Source organism: Beta vulgaris, chromosome 3, assembly GCF_026745355.1.
Source record: "Beta vulgaris subsp. vulgaris cultivar EL10 chromosome 3, EL10.2, whole genome shotgun sequence".
In the NCBI taxonomy this organism is placed as follows: domain Eukaryota; kingdom Viridiplantae; phylum Streptophyta; class Magnoliopsida; order Caryophyllales; family Amaranthaceae; genus Beta; species Beta vulgaris.
In genome coordinates, this window is record NC_079204.1 from 41,157,462 (window position 1) to 41,176,013 (window position 18,552).

Below are 18,552 nucleotides of genomic sequence, written 5' to 3' on the forward strand. Positions count from 1 at the left end.
GTTTTTTTTTAAATTTTAGGGCAAGAGAATCTTATTGAAGAGAGAGAAAATCGTGCAGATTTTTGAAAGCGAGAATAACTAGTTTGTAGTGGGGCACGTGTCTAGGCCTGATCCACACTATTTTTAATGTGAACCGGGTCCACAGAAGACGGATTGAGATTTATAAGGCTTTCTTTCCTCTCACTTCATTTCCTTTCTTATTGAATCCCTTAGTATTTTTTTTACCAAACACAGAAAAGTCTATTTTTTTTCTTTCCACTTCATTTCTTGTCCATCCAATTCCTCCCTACCAAACAAACTAAAACAACCATAATTCCAAAAATTTGGAATACAACTTTAGTTATCAACATACACATATCCCTCCACAAATACAAGAGAGGCAAAACCAATATTGTTATAACGGAAAAATTCGTCTAATGAACTTTGTGATATTGTCTGATTCTTTATAAAATCAATGCAAAAAACTGTACAAGCTGAGTCTCTATAAAAGAGATTGTATCAAAATTCATCATCGTCTATAATCCATAGGAAACGAGCATATGCTGCGAGAATATTGCTGCACAAATCAAGTAAGAAAATCAGTAAGGCAATTTTTTTCGAATTCACATCAGATTAATAAAACCTGAACATTAGCTTATAGCAACTAAGTTATTCTTACACAAGATAGCTTGTATGCTTCTTGTGCTTTGCCGCGAATGTTTAAGAATATTTTGTTATTTTGCACGCTCAGATCGTAATATTTGTAAAAGAGCGGGAGAGCGATACCTATCTTCTGGGGCAGCTTTAATGGCTTCCTCCATGTAACTTAAAGTTCTTTTTGGGTCATGATAAAGTTCCCAAAGTAATGTTGCATACTGGGACAAGATCTCTCCATCTTGTGGGTAAGCCAATACGACACGTGCATAGATTTCTTCAGCACCCTGAAGATCTCTCTTAGACTGTCATTACAGAAGATCATCAACAAAATGGAGACAAATTCCTGATTAAGTCTCGAAGGGGATAGCACAGTACAAAACTTAATATAATACAAGAAATTTTACCAGAGAAGCTTTCCCACAATAGTTATCTTTGCAGTCATTTAAATATTTAATTAGGACATGATCTTTGGATAGGCTACAACAGTTAGCTCAGGCTCCAAGGAGTAGTCGGTGAAAAAAGGCTTAAGTGATCCCTATGTTAGAAAAAGATTCAGTAGTAGTAATGTTTCGGAGTCGGCTACTTCACAGATCCTGAGGAGTAATAAATTTCCATAATATTCGCCAAATTGAAGAGATAGGATCAGTACCTCAATAATTTTTTTTTAAAAGGTGGAGGCTTTTTTCCTCAAAATATCTCCCATTTGTGAATTTATGATTTTGTCTCAGAATCAGGCTTTTTCAAAATCAATGAAGGACGTCTTAGGCTGCAAGTATAAAACAATTTCACAGAAGTAATTAAGCATGAAAAAACCGATGGAGATTTTTACCTGATACAAGAACTGAGCATACTTCTTAAGATATGAAGGATCAGAAGGATCTTCCTCAGTCATTCTTCTATAATATTCTTCTGCATCTGCACTATTCAACGGCACTCCTGCTTCAGACATTGGAATATCATTCCCACCAGCAAGACCATCAATGCCAACTGTGATCCCATCTGCAGGATATAAGTGGATGGGTTCCTGCAGGTCTTCCTGCTATTTGAAACCAACAACAGTTATGTTCCAAGTTTTGAATGATCAAACATTCATCAATAAAAGAAATTTCATACCTGACCATGATCAGGATGAATTGTATAACTATAATCATCCTCCTCATCATCTATTTCCCAAAGGAACTTAGCATAGGCTGCCAGCACATTACTGAAACATGAGGTTAGTTGTCAGCATTAGAGCAACTATGCAAAATTACTCTTAATAGCTTCTATAGCATAATGTTTGAAATTTTCCGGGAACAATCGCTTTGTCAACAAACATAAAGCAGTTGAGATGATAGGACACAAAATCCATATGAACATAGAGCTTATATATTGGTCTGTCCAATCTACTGTCTAGTGGTTTGTCTATTTGAACGCTTATAGTGGTCGTTGGTCGCTATTTGGTTAATTATCTTAATCTAACAAGGAATACATCAAGAGAGAGAGAGTTGATGTTGATAGTTTCACATATTGGGTCTAGAAGCTTAGGGTTAGTTGGTGTGTCACATTCTAAGCAAATTAGCAAACTTAGCAACTCTTGCAACAAATATAATGTAGAGTTCATGTACAGAAAGTTCCTAGAAAATCAGCTCCTAGCTTTGCTGATGCTTACAGGTTAGTGTATGAGTAACGACTATGGTAGATACTGGGAAGTTACAAGGTCACTACACCCAGCATACGAGTTAAACATATTACATGTAAGTCCTTTTCTCACAGTTACTTTGCTGACACAATCTCTCTCTCTCTCTTCCCTCCCCCTATGAAGGATTTATGTCCTCGACTTAAATGCAATTACTAATATATAATGGATCGTATTATAGAGATAATAAGTTCGTTATATTGGGTCGTCTATACGTCTTGCTAGAGAAAGCTATAGAACTTCGGATTAGTAAATAAATAAACCCGAAGCCCAATGTAACGGATCCTACAAGGTCACACATTAAACTTGGATCAACAAAAGAAACCTAGAGCCCAAGAGGGCCCTAGGGTGGCCGGCCAAGAGAGGGGATAAGGAGAGAAATCTAACCTAAATACTATTATATATTGGGGTTAGGCAGAAAAGTAAACAGTAAGTTTATTCTCTTATTATTTTCTCTCTCCTATTCTCTCTCTTCATCAAAGTCACGTTTAAACTCCAAAAACAAGAAAGAAGTTTTCTTCCTTTCCAACTAGCATTGGTGGAGTGTTGATCCGGGTTGGTGGACTAAGTAGAGAATCACATCTGAGATTCTCAATCCGAGTCATTCAAGCTTTGTGGAAATCACGCTACAAAGGTTATTTCTAAACTTGTATGTGATCCTTAATTATATATGCATGTGATCCTGATTTAAGTGCTTATGAATTTGATTCATGAAATTCCGCTTTATAGTACTTATAAATTCCTACACCCTACGCCTCCTCTCCCTCTCTCTCCCTCCCTCCCTCCCTCCCTCCCCCCTCACCTATCTCCCTTTTATTTTTCCCTTGGTACGGTAATGATAAATAATTATTTCTTAGAATCATACAAAGCAAATGGTATGTGTAGTGAATGAACAAGGTCAAGCTTTATAGAAAAATGGTGTATAGACAGACATATGGTACAAAAATTACACACCTATCCTTAGAAGCAGTTTGAGCAGAAAGCTCAAAGTATTTCAGGGCTCTTTCCTGGTCACGATGGAGCTCCCACACCAGTATAGCATATTGTGACAGAGTTTCTCCGTCACCAGGATCAGCTTTTGTGGCACGAAAATAATACTCTTCTGCTCCTTCAAGGTCTCCTTTGTTCTATTTGGCAACAAAATGTTCAACAAATTTACCCAATCTTAACATCAACAACAAAGCAACTGTACCAAGGGAGCATGTGAGCCAATTTTTTCTTATCTTGTTTTTCCTAATTTCAACAAAGAATTGTGTAACTAAACACAGTTAATTACCACAGCCACAAAAGAAAGCGTGCTTAAGTTACTCCAACTGTTCAACATATCAAAAATGTTAATGGAGCAAATCTCAGGTGTCACCCTCTCTCAATATGCCTTACTGTGATACATAACAATTACCTCTTAAAAGAGATCAAAGTCACCAGTAACATTTAAAATCGTTCCATCTAATGTTAGGTTGTTGTGAATTGTGAAATCAAATATATTGACATGAAAAAGAGGGGGAAAAACATTCTATTAATAACAATCAACTCAAAGCTCACAAATGCAAGGTTTCGTAACCCATCACTTGTTTGAATTAATCATCATGCTCATAAATCATAATATTATATTTGAGGAAAATGATTTATGCAGCCTATAAAGGCTAAAACTGGATATATTAAGCAATAACTAAGCATTAATAACATTTGACTGATATCAGCAACAATCATGTCACTTTAAACAAAACATTCGTATTTGCTTTTACAACATTTGTCATTTGTTATACAAACATTGGCAGTTACACATAATAAGTCATTTATTATACAACGGGTATGTTCGGCAAAGTAGCTATTGGTGTAGCCTTTAACTGTTGAAGTAGTTGTTGGCTGTTCAAGTAGCGGTTAACTGTTTAAGTAGCTGTTACCATTATACGGTTTACTTTTCTCTATAGCTTTTTTTTCTTTGGTTATTGCCTTTAATTTACTGTATCACCACCAATACGAACCTTCATTATTCCTCCCTAGGACAAACTAGGAATTTCTCATAATCTAACAACTAAATTTATGTAAAAAAATTTACAAGTAAAGATAGACAAAATGAGATCAATGAAAATAATTATTGTGCCCAAAATGAAGAAAGATCATAGAAATAGAAAGCATATACTATCTATAAAGAAAACACTTTACAAATAAAGCATAAAAACTCACCTGTAGCAACTGAGCATACTTTTTCAAGATTAATGGGTGATTAGGATATTCTTGAAGCAATTCTCTATAATAATCCTCATTATATTCTCTCTCCTCCTTAATCCCTAACCCAGTAGCAAGGTACATAAGTGGACTACCTGGCCTCACTTCTTGTTCGTCAGTACCCAATTTCTCAAACCCAACAACACTTTCACTCAATACATCATTATCTCCTTCTTCATTTATCAAATCCAAATCTGGTTTTGCAAAACTAAATTCACCACTACCCATAATTTCTCCATAAATCTTATCAACATTTTCTCTCTCCTCTTTTTCCTCATCTTCAACATCACCCTCTTTTTTGTTTGCGTAAATGGTAAAAGATGGAGCACTTTCTAACATTATTTTTTTTCTGGGTAGAGGGAAAAATTGAGTTTAAGTTTTGTGGGTTTTGCTCAAAATTGAAATTGGTAGCAAGGAGTTTAAATGTAACACGAAAATGGGATCTTATTGTGGCCTTTGCTTAAGTTTTTGATAAGGAACACGTGTACAGCCTTTCGTGGAGGTGACTGCTGAATCTGTGAATTTTGCATCGGAAATCGTGCCACTAGTGAATGGTGGTGACCGAAAGCTCTGTGAGTGTTAACTGTTAAAGACTGTTGGAGTGTTGTTGAGCATTGAGTGAGAGGGCGGCAAAAGCCAAAGGAAAACGCGTTTAGAACATGTTTGGTAAATGGTTTTTTCATTAAGAATATATAGCAATTGAGTTTGGGCATAAAAAGAGAGTTTTAAATCACTTTTAGAGTTTTGATTAGTCAAAAACTTTAAATGGGGTGTTCTTTGAATTTTAGAGAGAATTTTAGAAAAAGAACTCTCAAATGCCCGGTTTGGCAAACAAAGTTTAGAGTTTGCTGTTAGAGTTTTAACTTTTTTATAAAGTGAATTTGACTGCGGATTTGACTGATGTTTATATAAATGTGTTTGGTAACATTTAGCTGTTTGATAAATATTTTATGACGTAAAATGACAATTTATTATTATTATTATTATTATTATTATTATTATTATTATTATTATTATTATTATTATTATTATTAACATTTAGCTGTTTGATAAATATTTTATGATGTGAATTTGACTTGTGGCTTTTCTTTTTCCACATTCTCTGCTTTCTCACCCTTCTTAACTTCAACTTTTTTCTCAACAACTTCAACTTATTCATCCTTCTCTACCTCCTCATTAGGCATCTTGGGACCCTCATAACTTGTTCTCGACCTTAAATGAATGGCTTTGGCTTGGTGGAGATTGGGGTTAGGAAGGGGTTGGCCTGGAAGTTTATTTGTGGGGGTAGAGGAGTTTTTCTCGAGAATTTGGTTCATGGATTGGAGTTTTTGGAGAATTTAGAGAGAGGTTGGATCGGGGGATGGAGTGGGTTCGAGATTTTACAGAACGAACGAAGGGTTAGTGTAACACCCGACCAATCCGGAGTCGAGTATATCTTCACCAATGTGTATCCATGGCCAACAACTGTCCTCAATAACCAACACAAGTTCTTTCGGCTCATGTGCACCCCGAGAAACTTCCCAGGAGGTTACCCATCTCTGGACTACTCCTAACCAATCACGCTTAACTGTGGAGTAACTAATAAAATGAGCTCTCTAAAAGAAAGATGCATCTTGTTGGAATGAGTAGTCTGCTAAATCCTTTTAAAGCAATCATAAGGGGTATTACATACACCCCCACTTGAGAACATCAAAGCCTTCGTTGCGCTTGAGGACTCCACATATTCGGCATACGGCCTGTGGGTCACCCTAGCCTGAAGACAAATCGCATGAGACTTCGGATCTTCGGTCAGATGACCTCTAGGTCGCTCCTTATGACAATGCAGCCCCATGATCCTCCCCCACTAGGCGCCTGAGGACTTCTAATATTCAACCTTACAGCCTTAGGTTAACCCCAACATGCGATCGCAGGGTTGCTTTGATACCATTTGTAACACCCGACCCATCAGGAGTCGAGTATATCGTCACCAATGCGTATCCAGGACCAACAACTGTCTTCAGTACCAACACAAGTTCTTTCCGCACATTTTGTCCTCACTCTTGGGCACCCCGAGAAACTTCCCAAGAGGTTACCCATCCCTGGACTACTCCCAGCCAAGCACGCTTAACTGTGGAGTAACTAATGAAATGAGCTCTCTAAAAGAAAGATGCATCTTGTTAGAATGAGTAGTCTGCTAAATCCCTTTAAAGCAATCATGAGGGGTATTACAATTAGAGGGAGCTTTTTGGGCGTTGGGTTTTTGATGTGGAGCTTGGTAGACATTAGACCCTTATAAGGATGAACCACCTTGATTGTAGTTTCATTTATACCCTTGCACATACCCTTAGTTTTCTTGATAACCATCTCCTCTAGAGTTTATTGTCGCTAAATGCTCCGAATGGGCATGGTTAGTACCACCACAATTATCACAAGAGAAAAAATTTACCTGTGATGGACTAGATGATGCGAGGTTGATCTTGAGAGCTTCTTGTCAAGTTGATCCATCTTCGCCTAAATTTGATCCATGGGGTGCAGTTCAAACTTACCACCCTTCTTAGGTTGAGCCCCTTTTCTTCTTCTACCTCATGAATAGTTTTTAATCACTTATTCAATTGTGGACTCAAGCTAATCGTGTTGGATCTTAGAAAGTTGACCTCCCGCTCCAGCATCAAGGTTGACACGTGATATAGAATCAAGGCCATCATAAAAGAACTGCATGACTAGATTTTTGGTGAAGTCATGGTGAGGGCGCAACATTCCTTCTACTTTCCAACATTCATCCAACGCTGATAGGTGTGGGGGCACCATTATGATAGGTGTGGGCGCACCTCAGAGCTAGTGCTGCCGCACCTAGCTTACTGATCTTGTGGTACCCAATTTACAGGATGGTGTGGGCGCATCGAAGTCTGGTGCGGGGGCACCAATGTGTGTGGGCACATCTAAGATAGTGCAGCTTTAAGCTCACGCTTTATTTCTTCTATTTTCACACGTGCAAACTCCTCAAAACTCTCGTCTTATGTCGTGCCTCCCAACTTTCGACCTCGAAAAAGATCACACTTATAATCAAAGCACGGAAAAACACGGTGAAAGCAAAAGTACTAGAAATTCAGTCAAAATTGACCGAAAATCTAGATAAATGTCACTATTATCAACAATAATCAAGTAAAAGAAATAGAGAAGAAAAGGGAATAAAGAGGATCAAATCAATTTAAAAGAAGCTCATACAGTGCGTTAGAAACGAACTTATCAAGTATATAATTGTTTTGTTACCTTATATCTTATCCCACTCACCATACTCATGACTCATGCAAGTTCATAGAATTAGATTATTATAAAAAAAATTAATGGAAACTCTTAAGTATAGAGTAAAATTTTCATCTATTTATTTCAAACTTATGACTCATAGGCGCACGAATATACAAATACCCTCACTCTAATTCATCAGGCACCCAAAGGAAATCACGACTTTGCGATACACACTTTAGGCTAGGGATGCACAACACAAGCCACAAATTTTTTATGGGATTATTTATAAGACGAAAAAAACAAATCTCTTAATGCACAAGGCATATACTTATTACAAAAAGATAGCAAGATAACAATTAGTATTTTAAACCAAAAATCAACTTTAAGTGAAGAGTCTTTCACGTAATCACTCCTAACTAAGAAACTTAACATAAACCACCCCTAAGTGAAGGGTCTATTCTTGTAGCCACCACTAACTAACAAAATCAAAACAAAATATCATTAAGTATCTAACTGTTTTTATCAAAGATACCTTATATATATATATATATAACTAGCATTTGGGTCCGGGCGTTGCTCCGGGTTGGTACTGTTTTTCGAACTTGACATGCATTTTTTTCATTTCCATTAAAATATATTAAGGAAAATTCAACATTTAAAAGGTACAAATATAATAATGTGGACACTAAAGCATGATTAAAAGTTGGTTGAGATGGAAATTGTGTCTTGTATAGCAAGAGTTCTGGGGTTCAAATTTTGTTGCAGGCTAATTTTACTTTTGTTAATTGACATGACTTATGTACACATTGAACAATTCTAGTGGAGTAACATAGGTGCAACGTGACGTATATACATTGAACAATTCTAGTGGAGTAATATATTTACTAGTTTTTTTTTTATCCGCGCGATGCCTCTGGTCACTTACAATAAACAAATATGTTACTATTTTTTTATTTCATAATTTATTTTGCTACTTTTCATATTTTTTGTCCATTAAGAAATTGAAAAATTCACGTCACGACGTGTTAGGTAAAAAAAAATTGAAAGAAAGCCTTGTTACGTAGTACGAAACTAGTAATGCAAAACAACAACTCCCAACTTCAGGTTCTTAATTTGGAGACTTGTGCAACAATGATGGGCTCGAATCCCGATTCTGAACTCCGATAAGCAACCTGCAAAAAGGGACCCACCCTGGAGGTTTGAGTGGTATTTCCCCCTCCGATGCTTAAGTCAGATATCAGGGATATGAAGGAACTTTTAGAGAGAGAAAGTAGAGAGAGAGAGAATTTATGGCAGAATAACAGTACTATGCTCTGAAAAACGTACCTTTCCCCTGATTTCAAGGACTATATATACTGTTTGAAATGACTGTTCTATCTTGATGTCACCCTAATTTGGGAGCATTTGATTGGCTAAGCAGTAAAATGGTGACACGTGGCAGGTGTTGATTGGTTAATACACCTCACTTTTATGCAGAGATGTATGCTGCCTTAGCTGGGCCTAAGTACAACTTTTGGGCCATAAAAGGGGCTTTAGTACACCTTTTCTAGGGAAATGTACTTTTAGCCATTTAACCTTCTGACCCTGTGTACTTCTACCTCCCTGAGCATGCGCCACGTGTAGGGCTCTGATGAGGCCACGTGTCATCTTGATTCTTGGTAGCCCTTAATTTTTGGGCTACAACAAGCCTTGAGTTTGAAAACAATACCTTAAAAAGAATTGTGGTAAGAGAATATGACATCAATATTCTCTTGTAAGTTACGTAACAAGAGTGTTAAAGATGTACTCCCTCTGTTTTTTTTAATTGCTACATTTTCCTTAAATGGTTGTTTCTTTTTAATTGCTACATTTTCCTTATGTGGGGTACTTGGTCCACCATAAAGTAATGTTCTACACTTTTTACACCCAAAAATACTACTTTTTCACTTTTTTTCATTATTTTACATTAAATGGATCCAGAAGTATACTCCAAAAATCTTGAAAGTGACATTGCATAAATTGTTGTGCATACAACAATGTAGCAATAAAAAATAAGGAGGGAATATATACTTGTTAAGTCTTTTTAGTTAACTACAATTATTACAAGACTTTATCATATTTTATTTGAAACATTTAACAACAAAGTCATTAGTGTATTGATGGTTAAACTCTTACTTTTCATTTCAAAGGTAACGTGTTTGATACCTTACACTTACACATTTTTTAAAAAGTAAATAGTATACATAAACATAAAACATTTGCATTAGAAATTTGAGGAGAGTACCACATGACACATAAGCTTTCTTTCGCCTTTTAATATATTTGTATAAATATAGATGTACATAAGCTAGTAAATAATCCTAAATATAATAACTATAACTTCTCTAACTAATTACAAAAACCTCTTTCCTATTCCCACCTCTAAACCCCTACATTTTGTCTCCTCCACTACCCTTCCTTTTGGCCACAACCTCTCCATCAACAACTCTCCTTTATCCTTTCTCATCTCTGCTAACCTAACTCAATTAAAGTATCAAGTGTCAATTTAGAATAGAGATTTACTAGTTTTAGCACCCCATAAATATTAAACATTGCTTTGAGAACACAATTAGTTACTGAATTAAGGGTGATTTATTTTAATTTTTTTAGTTAGGGATGGTCAGAAGAATAGAGTTGTAATAGACTATATTGGATAATATTATATGTAAAGGGATAATAATATATTGTAAAGGGTAGAATGGTACTTTCATAGTCATAGGTCTGTATTGTAAACACTATATATATTGAATGTCAGGTTAACCTACAACAGGTTAACACAATTATTTCCCACATTTTTTCCTAAATTTTTTTTTTCCTCTCATAAATAAATTTTAATTTTCTTTCCGGATGGACCTGTCGGCCACCTCTTCCGCCTCCGCCGCTGTCCACTCTCCTCCACCGCCGACGACCTCTGTCGTCTATCAGCCGTCCTCACCAGCGCGTATGGCCACCGCCACGCTGCCCACCATGGCAAGTCTTCCGGCGTCTTTCCCCACCTACTCGTCGCAGCTCTTCACGCAACCCTGGACTGCTGCTGCCGTGGCCACAACGACATCACCTGTCCTCCACGCTTTTTCGACGACAGGCTACAATGCCTCTCCAGCGTCTAGGGGCAGCCCGAAAACGTCCGGGTCGAAATATGGCTTTCAAATTAAGTTCCGAATTAGTGGATGCTGCCAAAGGGAGTGGCGATGCCATATGCAAAAAGGAAGAGACTCATAGAATGGCAGAGGCAAATAGAGCTTTTGCACATTTTCTTTAATCCATGAATAGACACCTAGGTCCATGGATCCATACATCTCGATCGTCGCGTCACACCCCACGGTTTCCCCCGGGTTTCTCGGCCGCTACCTCCCTGCCGACCACCGACGCCAGTTTCATGCCTCCGGCCACCCCTACCGGTCTCCCGTATACCGACCCTCCCTCTTCGTTCAATCCGCCGCGATCTGCGTTCAGTCTTCAGACTTTATCTGCCCCTAATTTGACGAATCTGGTAATATTACTTTATTTTCTCCTAAAGATTATTTATTATGGAAAACGCAAATAACTTGCCTACTACTTTCACATCAATTACTTAGCTTTGTTGATGGTACTGCTATTAATCCTCCTGCTACTGTTATTGATGAATCTGGCCATCCTGTTCCCAATGTTCAATTTTATGAATATCTGCATATTCATCAGCAAGTTAAATCATGGATTTTTGCTACTTTATCTCGTGATGTATTTGTGGATGTTCATGATTTGCATACCTCTGTGGATATTTGGACTAGATTACAATCTAAATTTATGCATGCTAGTATGGCCAGATCAATGGAATTAAAGGGAAGGTTAATTCGTATTAAAAAGACTGCTTCCCAGACCATGGATGGATATTTACGTGAGATTAAAGTGATTGCTGATTCCCTTGCTGCTATTCAGTGTCCTGTGTCAAACCACGATTTAGTGCAGTATACTCTTTTTGGTCTGGATCGTGATTCTGAGTATGATCACATTGTCACCACTTTGGTGCATTATCTGTTCCCTATCAGTTTTAATGATTTGCGTCCTAAGTTACTCCTTCATGAACAACGTTTATTAAATTCTAAGGATGCATCTGAATCCTCATCACATCACGCCTTAATTGCTGTTAAATCTACTGGTAGTGGTTCAAGTTCCTCCTCCCAGCCTAGTTCTGGAGGGAGAAATCGGGGAAGGAATAACATAAACAGAGGTGGTAATAATAATCGTGGGGGTAACAACAATCAGAATGGTTGTGGCAGCAATGGTGGAAATGGGTGAAATAATAGTTCACGTGGCTCTGGAAACAACAATGGTAATCAGGGACGCTCAAATGGTATGAGTAAATATTCTAACTTGTCATCCTATAGTATGCCTTGCCTAGATTATATTACTAATAATTTGTCTTCTGCAGGGAGTAATTCATCAAGTAGTAACAATGTAATCTCTACCCCTACTTCCGATACAGGTGATTTATGTTGGTTTCCAGGTCACCAAGCTGCCTATTGTCCTCAACGTTTCAATTCCAGCTTTGTTCCCTCCTCCTCTGAAAGTGTCACTCGAGCCTTAGCTGCACTGTCTATTGGAGATGCATCTCACATGACTCCTCAGGATGGTACGTTTTCTATTAAAACTCCTTATACTGGGTCTAGTACTGTTGTAGTTGGTAATGGTACCTTACTCCCTATTAAAAGTACTGGAAATTTAACCTTAAAAAATGCAAGTCGTCCCCTTCAATTATCACCTGTCTGTCATGTCCCTAACTTAAAACATAATTTATTATCAGTTAACAAGTTGTGTCATGAAAATGATTGTGTTGTGAGTTTTGATAAAAATTATGTTTATGTTAAGGACCAGATAACGGGGAAGTTCTGCTTCATGGAACCAGTAAGCAAGGTGTCTACCCTCTTCAGCCCAGCATTGTCCCTCCTGAGCCTTCAGTTCCTGCTTTCCTAGCCATTAAGGAGTTGGGTGATGTTTGGCATGCTCGTCTGGGTCATACATCTTCTAGCATTATAGGAACCTTACGTTCATATATATATATATATATATATATATATATATAACATGTACCTCTAAGTTTCATGATGATTGTGTTGGATGTAAGCTAGGGAAAATACATCGTTTACCTTTTGATTCAGTTGAACATATTTCTTCATATCCATTATATAAAATTCATAGTGATCTTTGGCAATCTCTTGTTTTGTCAAATCAATTATTTCGATATTATGTTGTGTTTGTTGATGATTTTTCACGCTATTCCTGGATTTATCCTTTACGTCGCAAATCGGAAGCTTATTCTAAATTCCTTATGTTTCAAAAGATGGTTGAAAACCTTTTTAATTGTAAAATTAAAATATTTCAAAGTGATGGCGGAAGAAAATTTGATAATTCTCCTCTTCTTCAACATTTTTCTGACAATGGTATTATTTTTCAAAAATCTTGTCCCCTTACTCCTGCTCAAAACGGTGTTGCAGAACACAAACATCGTCATAACATTGAGATGGCTCGTACTATGATTATTCATTCTGACTTTCCTGTGGAATTTTGGGTTGATGCATCATATACTGCCACTTACACTATCAATAGATTACCCAGCTCGGTTTTAGGGGGTGTCTCTCCTTTTGAAAAATTATTTCATCGTCCTCCTTCCTATCAATTTTTGAAACATTTGGATGTGAATGCTTTCCTTTGTTTTTTAACTCTAAAATCACAAACTGCAACCTAAATCTCAAACCTGTGTTTTTATTGGATATGCATTGGAATATAAAGGGTATCGATGTTTTGATCCTACTACCAAGAAAGTCTACACTAGTCGTCATGTTCTTTTTCATGAATATAAATTTTCGTATAGTGCTCTTGTGAGTTCCCAATTCACATTGCCCTACACGTCGCCATAGTCTTAGATGATTCTTGGAGTCCCACAAACGTTTTGTCTCCTCATGTGCCTCATGGCCCCCCGGTTTCGCCTCCCTGAGTCGTGATGTGCCTGCCTCTCGGGCTGCTGCGTCTCCGAGCTCCATTTCTTTGCCTGCCCCTGGCGTGTCCCCTCTCTCGGACAGGCGTGTCGAGGACCCAGCCTCTGCTAGCACTCCTCATTCGCCCATCTGTGCCGATGCTTAGCCTGCTGGGCGCCCAGCGCTGGCCGGCTTGGTCTGCCCGCGTCCCCCGAGACGCAGCCCTCACCCTCGCCTATTTATGTCCCTGCGTCTCCCTTCGAGTCGTCTCCCCCTCCCTCGCCACCTACTTCTCTGTCACCCACTCCCTCTGCGCCTCGTCAATCCACCACTATTGCTAAGAACCACCCCATGATTACTCGTCTAAAAGCTGGTGTGTCTAAGCCTCGTGTCTTAATGAACTTAAACACTAAACTTGTAGAGTCTGAACCTACTAATTTCAAACAAGCTTCTAAAGACTCACGTTGGCGTCAAGCTATGTTAGATGAATATAATGCTTTGATTAAAAATGACACATGGGAGTTGGTACCTCGCAACTATGATAAGAATTCACTTGGTTGTAAGTGGGTTTACAGGATTAATTAAATATCATTCTGATGGTTCTGTGGAGCGGTTCAAAGCCAAACTTGTTGTTTTTGGCAATCACGAGCAGGCAGGTATTGATTACTTTGAAACCTTTAGTCCTGTTGTTAAACCTGCTACTGTTTGCTTGGTTCTTACTATTGTTGTTTCTCTTAAATGGTCTATTCGTTAGTTAGATGTCAAAAATGTGTTTCTTCATGGTTTTCTCAATGAAGAGGTTTATATGCGTCAACCTCCGGGTTTTATTCATCCATCTAACCTACTCATGTTTGTCGTCTTCGTAAGTCCATTTATGGTTTGAAACAAGCTCCTCGAGCTTGGTTCTCGGTTTAGCAACTTTCTCTTATCTATTGGTTTCAAGTGCAGCAGTTGTGACACTTCTATGTTCACTCTCAAATATCGTGGTCATCTCATTATTCTTCTATTATATGTTGATGACATTGTCCTTACTGGTAGTAGTCCTCCTCTTGTTGCCAAATTCATATATGTTCTTTCTTCTCAATTTGCTATGAATGATTTAGGGGATCTTCATTATTTTTTCGGTGTGCAGGTTGTGCGTACTCCCTCTGGTTTATTTTTATCTCAACATAAGTATGTTTCTGATTTACTTCGTAAATTCCATCTTCATACTATTAAACCAGTTACCACTCCTGTTGTCTCTAGAGTAACATTGTCTCTGCTTGATGGAGAACTTCTTGTTGATCCCACATATTATCGTAGTATGGTCGGTGCATTGCAGTACTTAACTATGACTCGTCCTGATATTGCTTATGCTGTTAATATGGTGTCTCAGTTTATGCATGCTCCTCGTACTACTCACCTTCATGCTGTGAAAAGAATTTTCAGATATCTGGAGGGCACTTTGGATTATGGGCTGTATTTATACAGCAGCAGCTCTCCAACTATTATTGCCTATTCTGATGCAGATTGGGCAGGATGTCCTGACACAAGGCGTTCTACCACTGGTTATGCTATTTTTCTTGGGAAGAATTTAATTTCCTTGCGTTCGAAAAAGCAACCTACTGTCTACAAATCCTCCACTGAAGCTGAATACAGGGCAGTTGCCTACACAGCTGCAGAAACTATTTGTCTCAAGCAACTTCTTGCTGACATTGGCCATTTTTTTCGTCGTCCTGTCATTGTCTATTGTGACAATGTCTCTGCTACATATCTCACTGCTAATCCAGTTCATCATGATCGTAGCAAACATATTGACGTCGATTATCATTTTGTTCGCGAATGGTTGTCAAGGGAGACCTTATTGTTCGTCATGTTCCTACTCAGTCTCATGTTGCAGACATTTTTACTAAGGGCCTATCTACTGACTTGTTTACTAAACATCGTACCAATCTATCTGTAGTTTCACCTCGTAAGGATTGAGGGGGTGTATTGGATAATATTATATGTAAAGGGATAATATTATATTATAAAGGGTAGAATGGTACTTTCATAGTCATAGGTTTGTATTGTAAATACTATACATATTGAATGTCAGGTTAACCTACAACAGGTTAACACAATTATTTCCCACACTTGTACAGACTATTCACTTATTGATGGTTTATTTTAATTTTCTCAGTTAGTGGTGGTTATGGAAACGAACTCTTCACTTAGGGATGATTTTTGGTTAAAAATCTCATAATTATCTTCTCACAACATTAAAAAAAAAAAAAAAAACAGTTACTTAATTTTATTGCAATATTCAACCAAATGCTCATCCTAAAATATATCAATTATTTCCCATACATATTATTATCTCTAACCAAAATTAGACCCCCACAAAAACCAATTGAATGGGAGAGAAAAGTCTCATACCTGTAAACAAAATCCTTGCACAGTTGCACTCCTATCTTATCGCTATGTTTCTACACCAATCCCACACACATTCCATTTTTCTCTTTCTTTTGTTCCATTTTCTTTTCTGTTTGTCTCTCTTTTTTCTTCCATTATCTCTTTGCTTTTGTCACCCTCACCTCGTCGTCCCTTTCTAGGACGATGACGAGTGGGTTGACCTTAACACGACCCATAGAAACCACCAAGGCAGCCATTGCAACACCTCCATTATCATACTTAATCATCATTCCTTTTTGTAAATCAATCGTTAATATTTGCAAACTAACATAGAATACAAATATAATATCATATATAACAAAACAAAAATGACGCCTTTCCAACTCTTAGAAATAAACATAATATCTGGTCAAGATATACATAAGGTATCACGGTCCATGAAAACATATGCCGTTGCATGGGTGCACCCTGATCGAAAGCTCACAACTCGAGTCGACTCCAATGGCGGAACCAACCCAACATGGAACGACAAGTTTGTGTTCCGTGTAGATAATCGATTCCTGCAGTCGGATACATCTGCTATCATGATTGAAATCTACGCGTTACATTGGTTTCGAGACGTTCATGTAGGTACAGTCCGGGTTCTTGTAGGGAACCTTATCCCCCCGCAAACAAGGTCTTTTAATCAGAATCATATTGGTATGCGATTTGTTGCGCTACAAGTTCGTCGACCATCAGGACGTCCCCAAGGGATCTTGAACGTCGGTGTCACGGTCCTAGATAGCACCATGCGTAGCATGCCATTGTACAGACAGCTTAGCACCTCGGCTGTTGGTTACCAGACATTGATGGGCCAAGATGAGCTTCATAGCCATCGACAAGACGGGGCTGTCAGTAGTTTCCAACTTCGTCGTACAAAGAGTGAGAAGAGCTCAGTTGTTGGAAATTATCATGATCACAACATTAGCCTCCCTAAGCCTAATGATTCAGTTATAAATGGTGCTGACGACATGAGCTCAATCATAGGATTCGGAGGTAATAAAAAGGTGACAGGAAAGGTTATTTATGATAAGCCGTTATCAATAGTAGATGGAGTTGAAGCTTCATCTAATCTAAGTTTAGCTGTAAAATTAAAAGCACAAGAAGGAAAAAAAGCTGGTTCTGTTGTAAGTTATGGAGCAGCTACGTCAACTAGAGATGCCAGCTTTGCGAAAAGGGCAAACAAAAGGGATGATTATGATGAAAACAAAGGTACAAAGACTACGACATCAACCAAGGAAAAGCACAACTGGTTGCCAAATTACCCTGTAACAAAGGACTTTGCAGCAGGGTCAATATGGTCGGAGTCTGAAGTGGGGCCATCACCGTCAGAAGTGGCAGCCGCAATTGCAGAGGATAACAAGTACAGGCATTTCCCAGGCAGGGGAAGCTCAATAATCATGGATGATAATAGTATGGTCGAGAATGAAGGTGTAAGGACGAAGCTAGAGAGGTGGAGATCGGACATGCCAAACACGTATGATTATGGTGGTTCGTATGTTGGTGGTGGTAGTAGTAGTAGTAGCACCATCTTCCCTAGGAGTAAGCACACTCGTCGACATACAACTGAAGGTGCAAATGGTAAATTTTCATGCTTTGGTAATATTTGTGGGTACGAATGCTCCATAGTATGTGGTAGAAACGATGGCGATTACAAAAAAGGTGTTAAAAGCAAGTATGTTGGGCGCGCACCTTCCACAGATTATGTGTCAACCTATCTTTGAGAGTGATTATAAGGCAATGATTTAAGATCACTTATAGATTGGAGAAGAAGCAACCTAAACATTTTTCCTATTTTATGGTTGTTGAAATTAGAAAAGGAAATGTATCGCTCACAACTGCTACACCATGTTCTCTCACAACCTCGGAAAAAAGCCAAGGCTTCTGGAGATCTATGATAAAAAAGAGTTCCTTTTCAAGTATTTTGATTGGTTGAAAAAGATTTGATTGTAACACAAGATTTCCGGTGGGCGTAAAAGAGATTTCTATCAAAAACTCAAGGGTTGTATTTTGCAAGAGCTAGTTTTATTAGAGTAATTAAACTAGTGCTCTTAAGTCTATTATTATCTAATTTTCCCCCATTACCAAAAGATGAATCCAAATTGTACATTGACTTTGAGAAAATGTTGAGAAATGGAATCTTCTTAAGACCTCACATTTGAGTTGCTTATATTTCTCGTTATGTCATAACAATTACAAAACCAAAATATAATTAGTCTAATTTTTTTACTGGAGAATAAGAATGATAATATTCTTAGATATCAAGGTATAATTAAACGGCATACATTCATAGTATAAATGTGTGATTAAAGGAAAAAAAAAAAGTAACATATATATATATATATATATATATATATATAACTGATAGCTGAATATATATATATATATATATATATATTG

General features: G+C 37.7%; 2 protein-coding genes across 6 annotated transcripts; one reads left to right on the top strand and one right to left on the bottom strand.

The window, feature by feature from the left end:
- Window positions 1-299: 299 nt before the first annotated feature.
- On the bottom strand, window positions 300-5,191 carry LOC104884185 (hypothetical protein). 5 transcript variants are annotated; one of them, XM_010668795.4, is made up of 6 exons: window positions 4,502-5,185; window positions 3,269-3,441; window positions 1,750-1,840; window positions 1,466-1,675; window positions 766-938; window positions 300-556 (listed from the first exon to the last, which is right to left on the bottom strand). In XM_010668795.4, exons 1-6 carry the CDS (start codon window positions 4,880-4,882, stop codon window positions 499-501), a joined length of 1,086 nt encoding a protein of 361 aa, XP_010667097.1. In that variant the 5' UTR covers window positions 4,883-5,185; the 3' UTR covers window positions 300-498. The 5 variants fall into 5 exon arrangements, 4 of the variants coding, with proteins under 4 accessions (XP_010667097.1, XP_010667099.1, XP_048497439.1 ...); XM_010668797.4 differs by having other exon boundaries at window positions 1,466-1,672; window positions 4,502-5,184; XM_048641482.2 differs by having other exon boundaries at window positions 1,466-1,660; window positions 4,502-5,183.
- An 11,005-nt stretch (window positions 5,192-16,196) lies between these two features.
- On the top strand, window positions 16,197-18,424 carry LOC104884184 (hypothetical protein). Its single transcript, XM_010668794.4, has one exon. It carries the CDS (start codon window positions 16,482-16,484, stop codon window positions 17,874-17,876), a length of 1,395 nt encoding a protein of 464 aa, XP_010667096.1. The 5' UTR covers window positions 16,197-16,481; the 3' UTR covers window positions 17,877-18,424.
- Window positions 18,425-18,552: the final 128 nt, after the last annotated feature.

What these genes read in the sequence shown, in the direction of transcription:
- LOC104884184 (XM_010668794.4), top strand. Translation starts at nt 16,482, where the DNA reads ATGACGCCTTTCCAACTCTTAGAAATAAACATAATATCTGGTCAAGAT.
- LOC104884185 (XM_010668795.4), bottom strand. Translation starts at nt 4,882, where the DNA reads ATGTTAGAAAGTGCTCCATCTTTTACCATTTACGCAAACAAAAAAGAG. An exon ending in CAAACTGCTTCTAAGGATAG is followed by an intron (nt 1,841 to 3,268) that starts GTGTGTAATTTT and finishes CTCATGTTTCAG; the next exon opens with TAATGTGCTGGCAGCCTATG. An exon ending in TTCATCCTGATCATGGTCAG is followed by an intron (nt 1,676 to 1,749) that starts GTATGAAATTTC and finishes GGTTTCAAATAG; the next exon opens with CAGGAAGACCTGCAGGAACC.